This window comes from Exserohilum turcica, assembly GCF_000359705.1.
Source record: "Exserohilum turcica Et28A unplaced genomic scaffold SETTUscaffold_6, whole genome shotgun sequence".
Taxonomy (NCBI): Eukaryota; Fungi; Ascomycota; class Dothideomycetes; order Pleosporales; family Pleosporaceae; genus Exserohilum; species Exserohilum turcicum.
This window is the reverse complement of record NW_007360277.1, coordinates 672,858-691,411: the sequence shown is the minus strand read 5'-3', so window position 1 is coordinate 691,411 and position 18,554 is coordinate 672,858. Positions and strand designations below refer to the sequence as shown.

Sequence of the window (18,554 nt, the reverse complement as noted above, 5' to 3'; positions counted from 1 at the left end):
TCGGAGTCAATGTAGACGGCGCCGGATGTTGGGAGGCGGGCCAGGGTGCGTTGGCGGTGTGTACCCTGTGTTGACCCTCGCGAGAATCACCATGGCGACGCGAGGGGTACCTAGCGCTAACCTTAGCAGCCAACCCCACGGCGAGCCCCAAGACCACAACGTTGCCTCCAGACAGCCAATGCCCCTGTTGTTGCTTTGCCCGGCGTCCTTGCAAAGCCTTGCTTCTGCGGTTTCCTGCATTCGACGGCCCTGCGCCGTGTGCAGCGTCCGCCTCATGGCCCTTGGTGCATACAATGACGCAAGGCCGGCCGGCCGACGGGCATTTTGCAGTCGTGGGTTTGAACACGTACTACATGGCATACTTTATGTACACCCTGCCTACCGCGGAAGATACCGTAGGCACAAGGCCTGCCGTGCTGGCTGCGTGTTTGGTCACGGCGGTGCCCGTCCGCTGCTCGCTGTATATGGCACGCAATGGGCTGCTGCTCTGCGTAGCGCCTGCATGCTGGTCGCCAGCCATGCCCCGTCCCGCCGTCCCACGGCTGCTGGGTTTGTTTCCGACGGCAGAAGAAGGTCCGTCGAAAGGAGGTGCATTGGACTCTCGGGCACAGTCTTGGTCTGCCGCGGGTGCCTGCGTTGTCCTGTGTTTGTGTGCATCATGTTTGGGCGCCTGGTGGAGGGACAGAGCCCAGGCCGGCTTAGAATGGCATCATCGACACTGAGCACGTCCCAGACGCCCAACGGTTTGGCTTGGCATGGTTCCGTGTTATGTTCCGCTGTGCATTGACTGTGCCGAGTGCAAGGAGGGCCATGGGCATCGCCATGGAGTGGCGGCCGGGGAGAGAGGCTGACTGGGCTGGGCTGGTCGAGTGTGGGGTAAAAGGTGCTGTTGCTACGTTACGAGAGGCAGCCCGAGCACCCCTCGCCGCCCGCCAGAGGGAATGCAATGAGACAGATGGGACCTGCAGCGCCGGGCACAATGCTCTCGCCGGGCTGAGCGGGCTCTCGCAGCCTGAAGCCTGCGCGGCCGTCTGCTGTTGCAGCGCCCCCAAAAGTAAAGTTCAACGTGGCAGACGTGCCTCTGCGACTGTACTACGTGCCAAGCCCGCTTCGCTCTTCGTGCATGGCCGACTGAACGTCTGGTTATCACACCCGCACCCAAAACCTCACAAACCCATCTCCGCCCGCCCCCCCTCTGTTCCCCCCCCCCCCCCCCCAGCCGCCACGCGCTGCTCATGGAAAGCCTCTTTCGATGAGCCAGCAACACCCCTGGGGCGCCCCGAGACAAACCCAAAGCACACGCCTCGCGCCTCTCTCGACTGCCTTTGCCCACGAGCAGCAGCAGCGCAACACCACCACCGCCCACGCCCCCTCGCCCAGCCACGCCCGCCCCAGCCAGTCGCCCGCGTCATCGGCCTTCCCCTCGCTGCCGCCTGCATCGTCGCGCCTGGTCCGCAGCCGCAAGTCGTCGGCAGCCTCGTCGACGTCGTCGCCCTTCTCGCCCGCAGGACAGCAGCTCCCCGCCAGCCAGCTGCTGTCCTCCCGTGGGTCCAGGACCATAGCGCCCCAAGCTGCTTCGCACCTGGCTTCCTCCGCCGCAGCCGCTACTCAGGGCGCCAGTGCACATTCAACCAGCGGCGGAGGAGCCTCCAAGCTTGTCCGCGCCTCGCCCTCGCTCTCCGCCTCGAGCACCACCGGCTCGCCCAGCACCTCGGTCAACTCGTCTGCCGCCTCCTCGCAGAATCTCTCGCGCATCGTCATCGCCCAGATCTTCCTCCTGCTGAGTCAATTCGGCCCTGTGAAGGACGACAAGGACCGCGCCAAGTGGGACACGCAAACCGAGCAGATCAGGAAGGTTCGTCGCTCCCCATGCTTGCGCTCCCTGCCTGCCCTCCTATACTGACGCACTGCCAGCTGGTTGACACAAACGGCATGGAGGTCTTCACCAAGTATTTCCGCCGTGTGCTGCAGAACAATGCAGCCACCATCTTTGGCTCGGGCGCACGCAACGCCGACCCCAATGGCAGCTACCAGATCCTCCTTGCAGAAGTACACAAGATACGGAAGGATCCAGAGCAGGCAGACAAGATTACAGAGTCGATCAGCACGAGCGAGGGCGACTTGTTCCGTGATTTCGATCTCGCAACCTTTGTCTCCCACTTCAAACTTGATTCGGTCGCAAAGACTATGCTGGCGCTCGCCTGCCGAAGGACAGATTTGCGATCCAAAGGTTGGTTGCACTAGCTCTTTTCCCTGGACACGGCGCTAACTCTTACCAGCCGACGCGGTGCTGTCCACTGTGGGCGACGACTTGCTCATGTCCATTGCGCAACCAGCCCAGCCAGAGGATATGAGCCACGATTACCTCGCCTCCCTCGTCGAGCGCCTACTACAAGACCCGCCACAGGGATGGGACGAAGAGAAGAAGATGAGCCTGGCATATGCCGTGCAGATGCGATATCAGCAGACACACCAACAGATACCGGGCATCGTCGAATCGAAGCTGATACTCGTCGAGCTCACCGACGGAGCGCGGAACCCCCTTGTCAAACTTGTCAAACAGGCAGGCCCGCAAGGCACGGCTACGGTTGAGGCATGCAAAGAAGTGCTTGCGTCGGCCGAGACACGCGACATTAGTTATCAACAGGTTGCGGCAGTTTTGCTGTATCTTGCACTCTCAACCGGATACAATGCCAAGAACTTTGTAGCCGCGCTGCGCGAACACCGAACGGGACAGCGGATAGACTGGCAAGATGTGGTGCTCGCTTTCGATCGAGATCACCTGCGCATCGAACGACACCAATTCCTGGCCATTTACAACGCATTGCTCCCCGTAGCCCAAGAGAACGAGAAATTCGACATACAGGCACTGTGGGGAGGCCAATGGCAGCACGACTTGACGCAGCTGTACTTTGTAGTGGCCTTTTTGTCGTCGACACGCCAGGAGCTGGATGTGACGCAGATTCCCAGGCTGCGCACGTCATACTCGATGAAGACATTTGAAGGTGCTTCGGAAGACGCAAAGGCCTTTGCCGAGGAAGCAGTCAGGCATCCATTCGTTTCGCTCGACGCAACTGCTGCGCTCTTCAACATGATTTTTCAGACTTCAGAGACTTACCATACTGCTCAACTGATGGGCATACCCGACTTGGTGATTAATCCCCACACAGCGGAGTTCCTCGTGGCAGCAGCGGCAGTCCCAAAACCCTGGGGTGCTTTACAAGAGCAAGCACTCAAGCAGCTGTTTGATCCCTACTTTCACAAAAAGCTGCCTATTTACAACTTTGTGCTTTACGGTCTCTGGCAGCAGGATATCCAATGGCTTGTAGATCGCTTCGTCGATGCATACAACGCCGACTCAATGGCGCTTACTCTGATACTGGAGCATGCGGAGACGAACAACTGGCTGGAGCCATTGATCCGCAGCAATACTGATATCAGCTTGGACTTGGCTGCACAAGCACATGCACGTGGGAAGTTTGACGTTGAGCCTTGGCTGCAACAGACGTTCGACCAAGCCGGGCCACTTTTCCGCCGCATTCTGACCAACTTTCTAAGTGCGCGGGCCGGGGAAGAGATGCAGCGCCTTCGAGACGACCACCAACCTCTTAACCTACCACTAGCAGTCAAGACAGTTTACCCGCTTCTCTGGTTTCTTGCAGAATGCGGTCTGCCAGAGCAGGAGCTGCTGCCCTTGCAGCGAAATTGTATCCAGGCCTACCCCCGTCTTATCAACTATGGCGAGGGCGTAGACGATGTGATTGACGCCAATGGCCAGAACGGCAACGCACTTCCCGAAGACGCCGACAAAAAGATGCAGGAGCACTTTAAGAACATGTACAGTGGTGACAGCGATGTTAGAGACATCATCTCCGCCTTGAAGAAGTACAAGGAATCCCGTGATCCGGCGGACCAGGATCTGTTTGCGTGCATGATCCATGGCCTATTCGACGAGTACAACTGTTTCGGAGAGTACCCGCTCGAAGCATTGGCGACCACTGCTGTGCTTTTTGGCGGCATCATCAACTTCAATCTCCTGTCCCGAATCGCCCTCCAGGTCGGGCTAGCCATGGTTCTGGAGGCCGTTCAGGAATTCCGGCCTGAGGACAGCATGTACAAGTTTGGTCTTCAGGCTCTCATTCACTTTTCGAATCGACTTTCCGAATGGCCCAACTACTGCGACCAACTTCTCATTGTCCCTGGACTTCAAGGCACTGAGATTTATGCCAAGGCCGAAGAGGTAGTAGGCCAGCAAGTTGGTGAAGTCAATGGCGAGGGCCATAACGGGATGGGCATGACAAATGGCAATGGCGTTGATGAGAACCTCCATCAAGAACCGGCTGTGCCCAAGTTTAGCTGCCTCTATGTCGACCCGCCACTCCGCTCAGACCTCTACGAGGACCCAGACGAAGATGTCCAGGACAAGGTGTTGTTCGTACTGAACAATGTGTCTGAGCGTAACCTGCGCGACAAGATTAACGATCTCACCGAGGCTGTTGAGGAGAGACATCATCAATGGTTTGCCAACTACCTCGTAGAGGAGCGCGCGAAGATGCAGCCCAACTTTCAACAGTTGTATCTTGACATGCTTGACTTGTTCAACGACAAGATGCTATGGGCCGAGGTGCTCCGTGAGACATATTCCAGTGTAGTCCGCATGCTCAACACCGATTCAACGCTGGGCTCCACTGAACGCGGCCATCTCAAAAATCTAGGCTCGTGGCTTGGATCTTTGACCATAGCTCGCGACCAGCCGATCAAGTTTCGTAACATTTCATTCAAAGACTTGCTGCACGAAGGCTACGACACAGACCGCCTCTTGCTCGTCATTCCCTTCACTTGCAAGGTTCTAGTGCAAGCCGCAAAGTCTACAATCTTCAAGCCTCCCAACCCATGGCTGATGGAAATGCTGGGCGTGCTCATGGAATTGTATCACTTTGCCGATCTCAAGCTCAATCAGAAGTTTGAGATTGAAGTGCTCTGCAAGGGCTTGGAGCTCGACCACAAGGATATTGAGCCAACGAACAGCATTCGAGGACGGCCACCAGTCGACGAAGAATTCCTTGGGTCCATGGTGGCAGACGGCATGGAACCCTTTGGGGATCTCTCCATTATGAGTCTGAACCGCGGCGCCCGAGGTCCCAACGAGCGCTTCTCCTCTGCGGCAATGACGGCCGCTCTGCCCGACTTCACCAACCAGCTTCAGTACCCGCCCTCCGGAAACAGTGCAGTTCCTCCAGCGACACTCAAGAAGATTTTCCTTACTGCAGTCAACCAAGCTATCCAGGAAATCATCGCCCCTGTGGTCGAACGCTCTGTCACCATTGCCGCCATCTCGACATCGCAACTGATCAACAAAGATTTTGCCATGGAGCCCGACGAGGAGAAGCTTCGTAATGCAGCACACACTGTTGTCAAGGCTCTCTCCGGCTCTCTGGCTCTTGTCACTTGCAAAGAGCCTCTGCGCATGAGCATCCAGAATAACATTCGCCTCACAGCCAGGGATCTTCCCGACCAGGGACTTCCGGAGGGACATATCATCATGTTTGTCAACGATAACCTTGACTTGGTCTGCAACACCGTGGAGCAGGCTGCGGAAATGTCGTCTCTTGCTGAAATTGACATGCAAATCGAAGAAGCTGTCCGCATACGGCGCATGTTCCGCAGCTCTCGCCCGAATGAGCCTTTCAAGGATGCAAACATCAGCCCCTGGGCCTTCTACATCCCTGAGCCCTACAGGCAGATGCCCGGTGGTTTGAACAGGGAGCAGTTGGCCATCTATGAGGATTTTGGCAGACAATCACGAGGCGCCCCGCACGTCAACAACACTTCTCAGGACAACGGACGCCAGCTTCCAGATGTCCTCCAGGACCAGTTCGCGGCGGTACCGAATCTCCCGACACCAGGTGCTGCACCAGCAGAGCCACGACAACCGGCACAGCAGCAGCCTAGGCTACAGAGCCTTCAAGCACCCCATGCAGCGCTAACCCAGCAACAGCCCAACGGCTACATGGACACACCTGGGCTTGAGCGAGGTCAACGTGGCGTAGAGGATCTCCTCCTTGAGCTGACCCGTATCATCAAGGAGGCGCCAGAGGAGCGTATAAGTGACCTTCAGCCTGGCAGCAGCAGCGTCCACCAAGTCTTTGACCAGCTTATTTCAAGCATTGAGTACGCCGGGCCCAACAAGGAGACGTGGGCTTTCCGCATCGCTGGACAAGTCACGAACCACCTCTTTTCTGACTCTTTGAGCCGCTTGGAGGTTGAGGTTATGGCCCATCTTCTGAGCCACCTCTGCCAGTTGTCTGTCCAGACATCACGACAAGTGCTGATGTGGTTGGCCACCCTCCATGATGACGATCGTATTTTCAAGGCTACAGTCATGGTGGCGCTCATGGAGGTCAACCTAATGGACATGCACCGCCTGAATACGACAATTGCCAAGGCCATCCAAGAGCGACGCGTCGCTGCGGTTGAGATGCTGTCAAGTCTGATGGAAGAGCTTCTCCTCAACGAACACCCGAGCGCCTTCCGTGCGGACTTTGCCATGTCCATCGACGCGCTCACTACTTGGCTGGCAGAAGACCCCAGCTTCGAACTCGGAAAGCGGGTCATTGCCAATCTGCAAGCGCCCTCCAGTGACCAGTCGCTCACCCCACCGGCATCCGGCCACAAGGACCAGCTTGAGTATGTGTTTGACGAGTGGGTACATCTTCAAATGGAAAACATACCAAAGAAAACGGTTGGTGCTTTCATCTACCAGCTTCATCAACAAAAGGTGCTGGAGACGCAGGAGTCCTCGGTTGCTTTCATTCGCACCTGCATTGACGCCTCGGTCATTGCATACGAACAGGAGCACTCGTCTCCATATGGCAGCGGTAACGAAGACATTGCAACGGTCAAGGTCGATGCCCTTGGTAGGCTCATCGTCGATCTCCTTGTGTACCAAGGTGAGCAAGAGGGTGCGGCCAAGAAGAACAAAGCGAGGTACTTGGACCAGATGCTCGTTGTCGTAGTGCTCGTCCTCTGCAACCACCACAACACTCGGGAAGATGGCTTCAACCAGAAAGTGTTCTTCAGGCTATTCTCTGCGATTCTGTTCCATTTGAACGACGCAGTAAAAGAAGAGGCGCTAGCAGACCAGAAGGCCGACATCTTCCTTGCAGTCGCCAAGGCTCTTTTGATCGTTCAGCCTTCCAACATTCAACGCTTTGCCTTCTCGTGGCTTGCGTTGGTTGCGCATCGCATCTTTGTACCTGCCATGCTGGAAGAGGGCCAAGATGACAAGCGGTGGGACATTTACGCTCAGCTCGTGGAGACACTCTTGATCTTCACTGGGAAACTCATCAAGCCTACCGGAGAAACGATCATGACCCAGCAGTTCTACCGCGGCGTTCTGCGGGTGTTGCTGGTTATTCACCACGACTTCCCAGAGTTCTTGGTCGAGAACCATTTCAGGTTCTGCAACAGCATTCCGATGCACTGCACGCAACTCCGGAACCTGATCGTGAGCGCATATCCCTCCACCATCCTCGAGATGCCGGATCCATTCACTGCAGGACTAAAGGCAGACCGCCTTGACCATGAGCTTCAAGCTCCTGTCATTCGTGCTGATATTGCGCAGATGCTGGCAGACGCAGGCATCAAGAGTGCCATTGACGGTCTTCTCAAGAGCTCGGAGCTGAAGAACCAGGACGTCGACAAGGTCTGCCGCGCAGTGTATTACTCGGAGCCCAAGCCTGCAGGTTTCGAGCTGGTCCCTACAACAGCCAACCCAGCGCTGATCCACGCCATCACTCTATACATTGGCATCTCGACTCTGGGCGCAGGGCCAGTTAGTGCACCAATTTTTGACACCGAGAGCCCAGCGACCAAGGTTATTGAGAGGCTTGCCAAGGACTTCCACCCGGAAGCTAGATTCCACTTTATTAGCGCGATTGCGAACCAGCTCCGCTTCCCGAACACGCACACTCACTTCTACAGCTATGCGCTGCTACATCTCTTTGGGCCTCCGAACGACGACTCGCTAGCGTTGGAGATCCAGGAGACCATTACCCGTGTGTTGCTGGAGCGCCTCTTGGTTCACCGCCCACACCCATGGGGCCTCATCATCACATTGCTGGAAATTTTGAAGAACCGCACATATGCATTCTGGGAGCTGCCATTTGTCAAGGCAGCGCCTGAAGTACGTAGGCTCCTTACAGCTCGTCTATCAAGCCATACTAACTTGTTACCCCTTAAAGGTTGAACGGCTTCTCAACGCTCTCTTCACGCACGCTCAACAGAGCCCACGTCCACTAGCTTAGTCGGCTGGCGGCGCCACGTCGACGTTCGCCCCAAGAGTGCATCTAAGAGGCACCAGCAATCTTCCGCCACTGTACTTACCCGTGCACTCTGGCCACAGGTAGACTCTTGCCCCTGATGCATGGCGGTTCTTCATTTCCTTCTCCCTATAATACATTTCCTACCTGGTCATTTGGCATTTCTCGGCTGCTTACGGGATCACGACTCGATTGGGCTGGCCGGCAAACAAGGTTAATGATGATCCCACAGACACGGACATGGAGATGATCATGGACTGGAAGGACGTTGGGGGTTTTTGCTATCAATTTCTGTCTTGGTTCATGATACAAAAAAGCACGGAGTTCTTCGGGATCGAGTTGGGTATTTCTATCCGTCACGGAGATGCTTTACTAGTCATGTCTTTTGCGCATTCTTGTAGAATAGCATTTGCTCGGCGAACTTTCAACAGGGGATGTTCTGGGTGGTCGAGGCGAAAATGCGCATACTGTAGGATATTATCATGAATGGTGTTTCTGCTTTTTCACTTTTATTTTCCCGGGATGCGTGATCGCACAGGGGTGTTGAGGAAGGTGCGGCCAAGTAGGTTGTTGTATGCAAATAGAAAGCGCGCTAAGGACGTCCAAGCAGCTTCTCGTGCAACTCCTCAGCGCTGAGCTCTGCAACCACTCCCCGCACCTGCACAATCATTTCCCATCCTCACGACGGTTCCACAGCTGGAAGTGCTACAATGTGATAGAAGCTGCGCCATCTCTGGTTCCCTTTGCGGCAAGCCCACAGATACGGGAACTCTGAGGGATGTCTCGGGAAAGCTTCCAAGGTACGCAAAGAACAACCCCCGGGCCATGATCGGCCTGACCACAAGACTAAGAGGGTCCAGATCGCTGGTTCGAGGCCAAGACGGACGAAGAAGCCAAGATTCTAAAGTGTATTGGTGGCAATGGCTGCCGCTGAAGAGCAGCGTACACTGCGCATTGCTCCGACGACACCGACGCTTCACGAGTCGAAAATCCCTCACAATCCCCTCGACAGCCTTCCCGATGGCGTCACCACATGCTGGGCTGCAGTCGCAACACAACAATGGAAGACAGAGGTCAAGGATGGCACGGTGAAACATGATGATCCTGTCCATACAACGACCCCAACAGAAGCCATGAGCTTCCGCGGCCTAGCCGTGAGTTCCGATAATCGCCTGACGAAACGAGAATGCCTGTACGCCTGTAGGCGTAGTTGTTCGGCACTTGGTTCGACATATCTGCGCTGGTTTAGCAGCAATAGCTCGATGTTACGTAAGACTAGCGAGAGCATGAAGAGCTTTGTCGAAAAGGTCGAGGGTTCAGTCCGAGCTCCACACTAGCCATGCGTAAGTCTACCAGTTTTCTTCTTTTGTTCTTTTCTTTTGAGTGTATGACCCCGAAATCTCGGCAGAGTCTACGATGGCGCATCGGAGCCTGGTCAGCAAAGCATCAGAGCGTATAGTCGGACATTGCATTCACTGCTGAGCTGGCCAGAAGAGCATTGACAGTGACGGTGAATATCTTAAATTTACTACTCTTAAAAAACAAAGATGGTCAAAGCAAGATTGATTGACTCAAATGAGGAAATCCGCAGAGAGGCACGGACATTTCCACAACAAAACCCATACAACCAACATTGACAATTATTAACGCAGCATAGATGTGACGGCTTCAAAGGCCCTTTACAGACATTGTGAGCGATTTTTCCAATACCATAACTCCGTGCTGAACTCATTCCAATCATGAACGCCTTTTGTTCGGCCCCTTGGAGCCCTTCCACGCTATCAGCTCAATCCATTCTCAGCGGCTGCTCCGAACTCCGTGCATAGTATCTTGGCCTGGGTGTTCTTCGCGATTTGCGTGTTTCGGGCGCACTCTCGCCCCGCTCTATCCGCAGCATCTCGCGCACCTTTCCGTCAAAGGTAACGATGATCTGGAACGGGACCTGGGGCTCGGTGGACGAATTGAAGTAGGAGCTGCTGGTTGAGGATGCAGGCGACACGGGTGTGGTCGGCTCACTGGGCGTCGAGCAATTGGACGAGAATTGGGTAGTGTGGTTTTCCATTTTGGGTAGCCGTGTATGATGATCGTTGTTGTAGGCGGGCGGGCGGGGACTGGTAATGACACGAGTCGGACAGAGATGATGGTGGGTTTGGCAGCGGCAGGCGGTGGTAAGTGCAAAGGTATAACCTCGTATTCCCTCTGTTTATATGCCAAGGCGGTTGGAGGGTGTTTGTTGACGGGGCGGCCTGCTCGTCCGCGCAACGTTCACGCGGGCGAGGTGTGGAGTAGACGATTGGCGCCGTATACACCCTGGAAACGACGGTGATTAGGGATGATGCTTGCCAGGTGCGAAGGCTGACAGGCGGCCGTGGTCTAGCCAGAGGAGGGGTCGTGGATATATAAGGACATACCTATATGCTCAAGCAAGAAGCAATGAATTGCGTCCTACACGCAATGTCGCGACGACGTGGTAGACCAGTGGTTTTTGCTTGAGTACTTTGCTGTTTCCAATACCCAACAAAACAAAAGAGTATTGGAGGCTGTTGCTACGGGACGCGCCATGATCATGGCGGCCTTCCCCTTCTCCTATTTAATGCTCTAGAATGTCCACAAGTAGGCGGCATCGAGGGGCAGTCCGATCGCCGTTTCTGAGAAAGTAAAAACCGCGTCAGCTGCCGCTCGCGCTCGCATCATCTCGGAGGGCCCCCCCACCAGGCGCGGACGTGTGTGGTGGTTAGGCCAGCCGGGGCCTTCCGCTGCGCCACATACGGGTGCGTTGGCTCTACGCTCTCCCCAATAGGCCTGATTCGTCGCCCGTCGCTCTACGTTGCTATATTTACTGCCAAAAGGATAACAGCCACGGTTACCTTCTGTCATAGAAATACACTCTTTGCTGTCTTTGGTATTTGGGCCTGCTTGCTCAGGCACACAGAAGCGCAGTCTGCAAAGACGTCTTCTCGAAGCCTTTCGTTGCCACTTTTGTGGATGCGCGGAACGGAGGAAGGGGTTGCATGGGCCAAAAAGCGAAGATGGGCCTCCGGGTGTTGGTGCGGCCCTCCCCCCTTGCATGCACCAGGGATGAAACAGACGTGATATACGCGGGTCAGACAGTGAACATTGGGCCATTTCCTCTCTCGTCGGATGCCACGCATCATAACTTTGGCTATGCACGCGTTTGGCGTTTGCCAGGTGGTCATATTGGCCGAGGGGCGCCCCTGGTCACATGATGTGGCGGCGCCTGCCTCGTGTGCATCCCTCACCCTGACGTGACAATGCGCCTCGTCCACGTCGACCGACTCACAGCAACAGCCATCTCAAAGCCTCCCATGGTACTGCAAACCTAACGCCCTGACTAACATGAGCCTCCTCCAACTCGTCCGCTCGGTGGTTGCCTGACTGCTGACAATGGGCCCGCCGCCATCAAGCCTCTCGGGGCGCAGCTGATGCCGCCATTGCCACTGGGTCGCCTGTCGTGAGCTCCGCCCACATCACTCGATGGTTCCTCGCCAGACCATATTCACAGCCATGCACAGCAAGCCAACCGGTACACACGAGCTGCGAGGCTACCAGCGCATGGCCAAGTCTGCCCTGCATACAATTCCGCCTTTCACAGCACTAAGCCTCAGCTTCAACTGGACAAGCGACCTCCTAGATGACGCCACTACTAATACATCCTCGACTTGCAAGGCAATTTTGAGTGAATATCTACCGCAGCCAAGCTGGAGTAGGCGGACGTACAAGGCTTAGCCTGACCGGTTATCCGTCTTGGTTTCGATCCGCGGTTAACATGTTGCGGTTACTTTACAAGAAAATTTGGTTGGAGCAGAACCGATGACGTTGGGCGCTGTTATGCACGACGTTGGTTGAATCATAGTGTTCAGGGCAGTGCCACCAAGTATGAAAGGATGGCATTTTCCAGGAGCCTGAGGTTTCTGGCAGCCGTCCAGTTTGTTGGTAGGCCATTTATTATTGCACATTTGCGCATTGCATCCTTCATACGCACTCGAACGGCGTACAATCCGCGGACGGTTTGAAGGATATACAAAGATGGAAAGAAAGGATTGGCAAGAGTCTCATTCTCAAGGTATGCGTCATCCATTCCCTGCCCGATCTCACTCTTTAACACTACCCAGCAAGGCATTCGATGAGCCATGTCGCGGAAGATCACAGTCAGAAACTTGCGTCTATTCGACAACGCGCAGACTCGCATCAACCTCGCACGTGCACGTCAACATCCCCACGGCCACGGCAACCATCAGAAGTGGATCATCTGGCCCCGCAAGCTGTCATCTCCGCATACTTAAGATCTTCATATAACGGAGACGATGCAGATCGCCCAAGGAGGTTCTCATCAGCAGCAGAGGCCTACGACGCGCCTTCGTCATCACACCACAAACCGCCAGGCGAGATGAGACAGATCAGCGGAAATTTCAATGCACCAACTAAGATTGAGGTAGAGCGGCAAAGGAGCCATAGGAAAAGATCACGGGGCATGGGAAAGCTCAAGGATGCCGTCAAGGCCCTAGTTAGGGCTTAGGCCGGTGGGTATGGAGTACCTGCTTTTGGCCTGCACGCCATGTCATATTAAAAGCGTCATGGCATTTAATATCCCGCATCACGTTCTGCGCAATGTCCGCGCTGCAGATACCCACCGCTTGGCCACCAGCTATTTGTTTCAGCTTGCAGGTCTTGCCTGTGCGACAAGGCCCCGGTGATCGTGATGAATGACATCATCGGCCCCGTCCAGCTCTACGCCACACATACCTCGCTTCGATACATTACCTACGCAACCAACCATGCCTCCTGGCGTCACCCAGCCAACAACCCCAAAACGCGTTAAACGCTCTGCCGCTCCCGCGGAGCATCCAGCCAACCTATCGCCCGCTGAGACAATCAGGCTCCCGATGGCACTTTTGTTGTTGGGCCGATGATCTCCTGATTGGCTGCCCATTTGCCTCTGGAACACCATGAACAGATCGTGGCTGACTGCCATGGCCCTACAATGACGTCGGGGGATGTGCTATGACTTGCAGGCCTATCCCATGTCCGTGTCTAGCATATTACAGGCATGACAGGCGTTGTCTGGGTGGACAGGCAACCGTTTAAAGTGCATCATAGCTGCAGTACGCAGGGGCGCCAATCGTACAGTTATATTAAACTTACATTCGGTTGAGGCCCTACATCCTGCCTCTGAAACCCTACACACTATCACGACACTAGACCAGTTGTCGTTGGACCATGGACCACTACCCTGAAGTCAACGTCAACGAACGCGAGACCCCGACTTCGAGAATATCATCACGCCACGACTCCGCATCTTCAGTCGGCAAACGCTCCACTGCGTCCCAGGGCTCCCGAAATATGCGATCCACGAAATCATCTACCCCACAGTCTTATTCCTACCATTCTTTCCCCTCCCCTTCTACACACTCGTCGGAACACTCCTCCCGCTCCAGCTCCAGCTCCTCGAACAAATCAAATTACCAGCGCATCGAAGCAGAGTACTCGCGGTATACCCAGGCGCCGCCACCGTATAGCGAAAAGCAATATGAGGGAAAGACGGAAGATGAAAAGTCAAGTATGCGGATGACCGACTATGCAAAGGAGCTTTCAAGGATGATGGGACGGCAGCTAATAAGAGGCCTGAAGATTAGTGAAAGGGAGAAGTTGAGGAAGGAGGACAAGTGATGTTGCTGCGTCGGCACTATGAAACTATCCCTAGCATAGGCTGGTTCTGTCATGGGTTTGCAGGTTGGCGTAATGGTGTTTTGATGAGTATGGAGCGATTTGGACCAAGGATAGCGTGTTTATTCGTTTCAAGGTCTTGTTCTTGTCAAGGATGTGTCTGTCATGTATTACATAGTGTTTGCGCATATTGACCAGCGCTACGATGATGAACGTCTTACGGCTAAGCTTTTTAGGTCCTCTGTACGTTTTATTTATGTAAGTTCAGCTCTTGCAACATCGGCCTGTCTTGCATACTGTATTGCCATCCAGATGAATGATCTATTCGTATCCGTTTGGCCGGATGGTCAATAATGAGAGACTGCTTGACCATGAGTTCCGCTTACAAAGGCAGATAAGCTAACATGGCACCATATTGGAAACGCTATTGGCCGAGTATAGTGAAGGAATATACTGCATGGTCAAGGTGGAGAGAATCCTGACTATCCATACATATGTCATGTGACCATGATCATGTGGTCCAGATCCCGCTTACTCAGCACGTCGGAAATAGTGCACTGGCACGGCAATAGCCATCCAACTCGCATCCGGCGGATGACGTAACCGGCAACTCTGCTGCTCGTACCACCTCTCTTCCACCGCCATGGGGTGGAATATTCCGTTTGCATGTGCTGACAGCACGGAGATTGCAACTGACCATGGACAAAAACCTTCGGCGCAGCACAGCAATGCCACACGGCCGGCCGAACATGGCATCCTGCAACCCGCCGCAAAGTACTCGCCAACCAAAGCGCAACGAAGCTTTTCACCCCGAGCGCGAACCTGTAAAGCACAGTGCAGCAGTTCATCCCGTACCCGGTCATGTTACCGGCCCGTTTCCTTTCCTCAATCCCACACGAGCCCACTACTGCTTCAATGCACGCCCCGAGGCTCGGTTCAAGTGGACCTCACGAAACGATCGCAAAGGACGGCACGCAATAGCCATTGACCGAAGCCATACATACACCACACCTAAGCATGTAACCCCACGGCCAACTTCGGCTGCCCGCGCCGTCGGTCGCAACATATGGCGGATGCTCACATACTACCCTATGTGCGATATATCCTTCGATGTTGCATATACTTTTACATTAGGCAGCGCCCTCTGGATTGTCAATGCTTTCTTCGTCTACTTGCCGTTGGTTTACCCGGACACAGAATTCAAGAATGAGGTGCTATATGGCGGGGGCATAACTGCTTTCATTGGAGCAACCGTCTTTGAATTCGGATCGTTCTTACTGCTTGCGGAAGCTATAAATGAGGGCAGGTCGGGATGCTTTGGATGGGCTGTGGAGCAAGCTTTGGCGCATGAAGACAGTGACAGTGGATTGATGGCAATCCGTGCATCTAGGTCTGGGTGTGTTCATCCCCACAACAAAGGACGATCTTCTGGTAGCGGCCGTTCGGATATGGAGCACGAGCTACCATCGAAGAGGCGGAAGTGGGTTTGGTGGCCGTCAAGCCAAGAGCTACGGACCCACTACATTCACAATCTGGGTTTTCTAGCATCGCTCTCCCAGCTCATTGGCGCAACAGTCTTCTGGATAGCCGGTTTTACAGCGCTGCCCGGTATTTACAACAACATGTCTCGCACCATCACCATAATATTCTACTGGACACCCCAATTGTTTGGTGGCCTAGGGTTCATCATTTCCGGCACTCTCTTCATGATCGAGACTCAGTCAAAATGGTGGATGCCGGCGCCTCGTACACTCGGCTGGTGGGTAGGAGCTCTGAACCTGATTGGAGGTGTAGGATTCACCTTGTGTCCAGCATTTGGATACGATACCCGCAGCTGGGCACAGTACCAGGCTTCTCTCAGTACTTTCTGGGGTAGCTAGGCTTTCTTGATCGGCAGCACACTGCAATGGTACGAAAGTCTCGAAAAGTTTCCCGTGGAAATTGACCAATCTCCCGACACTGGTGGCTGGGAAAACGATATACAGACGAAAGAGTAGTTGATATGATGGCGAATACCCGGTAATCAACGTCTATCACCGTCCAGCATCACTTGGGGTCTCTCCTCTTGGTGAGTCTTCCAGGAACTATGTGGATTGAAGTGAACACCGGGATCGACTGCTCAGGCCATAGCTGCAATCTTGATGGAGTAATTCAATCATGTGAATGTACAGGTACCAAGAGAAATACTCACTGGTGTACAGTTCTCTTCTTTCCCTCTTACGATGATACGAAGGTCACACTCCATAATCTAATCTTGCTTCAACCTCAGTCGCATCCGATTCTACAACACCAAGATGCGAAATGAAGTACGAGAGACTCGCCGAATTGAAGAACTAACCGGTGCTACAGCAGCTGCAACAGACCCTTGAGCGCAGTGACTTCGGTCCGAGAGCTCTTGCGTTCTTGGTCGAGAACACAAGGGCACTCACTGAAATTTTGACTTTTACAGTTACCTTCTGCTTCACGACTTCCCGGTGCTCAACACACTCCACTTCCTCTCTCATAGCGCCTTCTCAAGTCATCCACCCCTTGCTGCCACCATTCAATATGTGTCGTGTCCTCTCTTCTGCCAAAGCCAGAGTTCTCTTCCATCTCATTACCGCATACCATTTGGCTCACATTATTCACATCCATCGCTATTCAGAGCGTACATCGATAGCAGCCGTCAGTTATCCTGCTGATATACTAACCGACGGCTCAAACCGTCATCGGATTCTCTTTCACCATCGCTTTCACTGTCACTTTTCACGTGTATCACACATACCTCGTTGCACTCGTTTACATATCCGTACCGAGCAAGACCATCTTTACCATAGCACCAGTCGAGTGTTACCGTAATTCAGCTGTGAGGATTTGTTTTTAATCCTTCACGACACCTCCGCGGACGACTACGGGTCCAGTGCCCACTGGCACGCGGTTAGGTTCAGACCAAAGCATTCTTGCAAAGCCTCACCGCAAAACCTTCACTCAAAATGTCATCTCAACCCTCGCGCACATACAGATCCGCCGCACCGACGGCGAAAGCGGTCGTATACACCCCCAGCACAATCGCCGTGACGGTTGGCATTGAAACCCAACGAACATGGACACTTTCCAAAGCACCGCTAGCAGAAAGCTGTTGGCTCTTCTATTTTCTCTTCAGCGAAGATCCCACAATATCTGAAATCCACCTACCCACCGTCTCGCCCCATGCCTTCGCCGACTTTGTCGACTACATACGCTCCAGCATCTACAGCGTCAACACACATATCGCAGGATACCGCTCCATCCGCGCCCACACCGACGCCTGTCTACTGGGAATTCAACTTGACGCAGACGAATACCGCAGGGCAGCCACACGCGCACTGCATGGTCTCTTTGAGCCTCTTGCACGGGCCCGCAAATCCAATGCCTTGCGTTCTCTCATCCGAGCCAGCGACATTGAATATATATGTGTCCGCACCAGCGCCGCGCAACTGGTCTTCTCTTCGAGCATCCCAGACATGTGGGGTCTTGTCAAAGGGCTGCAGATGCTGTTTTTCGACGCGCTGGCGGCACACTGGACGCAGCAGGATGTGATAGCTATCAGCATGCCGGGGTCGACCAGCGGCTCTAGTAAGGATAATCTGTGGGACGTCACGCCGTGGCGGGATCTGTACAGGCGCTTCCCCAAGTTCAGAGCACATCTTGTCAAGACTGGGGCGGTCGCTGACAAGTGGAGGGGGATAATATTGAAGAAAGTTGACCGTTATTACTTTATAGAGGGCGAGCATAGCGACAGCGATAGCGAATGCGACTTTGAAATCGAGAGTGCCGACGATGACGATGAGGACACGGAAGGGGGGATCAGGATTGAGCAGGTGAAGCAATACGGCAAGTTGACGCTCAAGCTGAGGGGCTTTCGCACGCCAGAAGAAGCGACGGACCCGCCCAACGAAAGCATGAAGCCAGTGATGGTGGAGGACATTGATGCGGAGAGCAGCGAAGCGGACAAGGTCGCAATCAAGGCGGACTCTGATGAGGAGGACATCTCGATAGTCGTGTGAGATGGCGTTGATAGTGCTTTGACAAGTCAACCATGCTTCTAGCATCATTCACGAGACATGGAGAAGGCCTTTCAATTTGGTGCTAAGCCCCCGAAAAGCATGTACTGTAGGTGGTCAGTGCTTGCAACTATTCAGCGGATGCAACACCCCACCAAAATTAGTGCTCTACTAAAGATAAGGCTATAGAGCCTTATACAAAAGCTATTATCATAAGATTTTCTAGTAGAGTATTAAGTAAGTAGTAATAACTATATATTTCTATTTATACATATTTCACTAGTAACTTTATATTATAGCTATAAGTACGGAGGTGCCTCACAAAAGTTTTGTCCCACGCTAATCTCGGCGCTTCGGCATAACTCTTCTTGGCGCAACTCCCACCTTTGAGCTAAGTAGCTGTACGATTTGTCTGTATCTATCGTTACAATGTCTCCTAATACTGATCCTTACACCCGCACCTTAATTGTGGCGTTAAAGTCACCTTCTGTTGGCAAGTCTACATCACAGATCTCTGAACTTACTG

The 18,554-nt window shown here is 54.0% G+C and overlaps 7 protein-coding genes across 7 annotated transcripts; 6 read left to right on the top strand and 1 right to left on the bottom strand.

Moving 5' to 3' along the window:
• Positions 1-1,252: 1,252 nt before the first annotated feature.
• Positions 1,253-8,743, top strand: SETTUDRAFT_140786 (uncharacterized protein; the record flags this gene model as incomplete). Its single annotated transcript, XM_008031489.1, has 4 exons — positions 1,253-1,855; positions 1,915-2,230; positions 2,280-8,185; positions 8,244-8,743. 4 exons carry the CDS (start codon positions 1,253-1,255, stop codon positions 8,304-8,306), a joined length of 6,888 nt encoding a protein of 2,295 aa, XP_008029680.1. The 3' UTR covers positions 8,307-8,743.
• Positions 8,744-8,993: 250 nt separating this feature from the next.
• SETTUDRAFT_165077 (uncharacterized protein) lies at positions 8,994-9,813 on the top strand. The gene is made up of 2 exons (XM_008031488.1): positions 8,994-9,121; positions 9,182-9,813. Exon 2 carries the CDS (start codon positions 9,242-9,244, stop codon positions 9,656-9,658), a length of 417 nt encoding a protein of 138 aa, XP_008029679.1. The 5' UTR covers positions 8,994-9,121; positions 9,182-9,241; the 3' UTR covers positions 9,659-9,813.
• Positions 9,814-10,107: 294 nt separating this feature from the next.
• SETTUDRAFT_156330 (uncharacterized protein) lies at positions 10,108-10,383 on the bottom strand (the record flags this gene model as incomplete). The annotated part of the gene is made up of 1 exon (XM_008031487.1): positions 10,108-10,383. The coding sequence occupies one exon, from the start codon at positions 10,381-10,383 to the stop codon at positions 10,108-10,110; it is 276 nt and encodes a 91-aa protein (XP_008029678.1).
• A 1,985-nt stretch (positions 10,384-12,368) lies between these two features.
• Positions 12,369-12,858, top strand: SETTUDRAFT_22573 (uncharacterized protein; the record flags this gene model as incomplete). Its single annotated transcript, XM_008031162.1, has 2 exons — positions 12,369-12,405; positions 12,455-12,858. The coding sequence occupies 2 exons, from the start codon at positions 12,369-12,371 to the stop codon at positions 12,856-12,858; spliced, it is 441 nt and encodes a 146-aa protein (XP_008029353.1).
• Positions 12,859-13,559: 701 nt separating this feature from the next.
• Positions 13,560-14,009, top strand: SETTUDRAFT_22572 (uncharacterized protein; the record flags this gene model as incomplete). The annotated part of the gene is made up of 1 exon (XM_008031161.1): positions 13,560-14,009. One exon carries the CDS (start codon positions 13,560-13,562, stop codon positions 14,007-14,009), a length of 450 nt encoding a protein of 149 aa, XP_008029352.1.
• An 887-nt stretch (positions 14,010-14,896) lies between these two features.
• SETTUDRAFT_173337 (uncharacterized protein) lies at positions 14,897-16,173 on the top strand. Its single transcript, XM_008031486.1, has one exon. The coding sequence runs from the start codon at positions 15,080-15,082 to the stop codon at positions 15,884-15,886; it is 807 nt and encodes a 268-aa protein (XP_008029677.1). The 5' UTR covers positions 14,897-15,079; the 3' UTR covers positions 15,887-16,173.
• An 805-nt stretch (positions 16,174-16,978) lies between these two features.
• SETTUDRAFT_22570 (uncharacterized protein) lies at positions 16,979-18,031 on the top strand (the record flags this gene model as incomplete). Its single annotated transcript, XM_008031160.1, has 1 exon — positions 16,979-18,031. The coding sequence occupies one exon, from the start codon at positions 16,979-16,981 to the stop codon at positions 18,029-18,031; it is 1,053 nt and encodes a 350-aa protein (XP_008029351.1).
• Between the last annotated feature and the right edge of the window lie 523 nt (positions 18,032-18,554).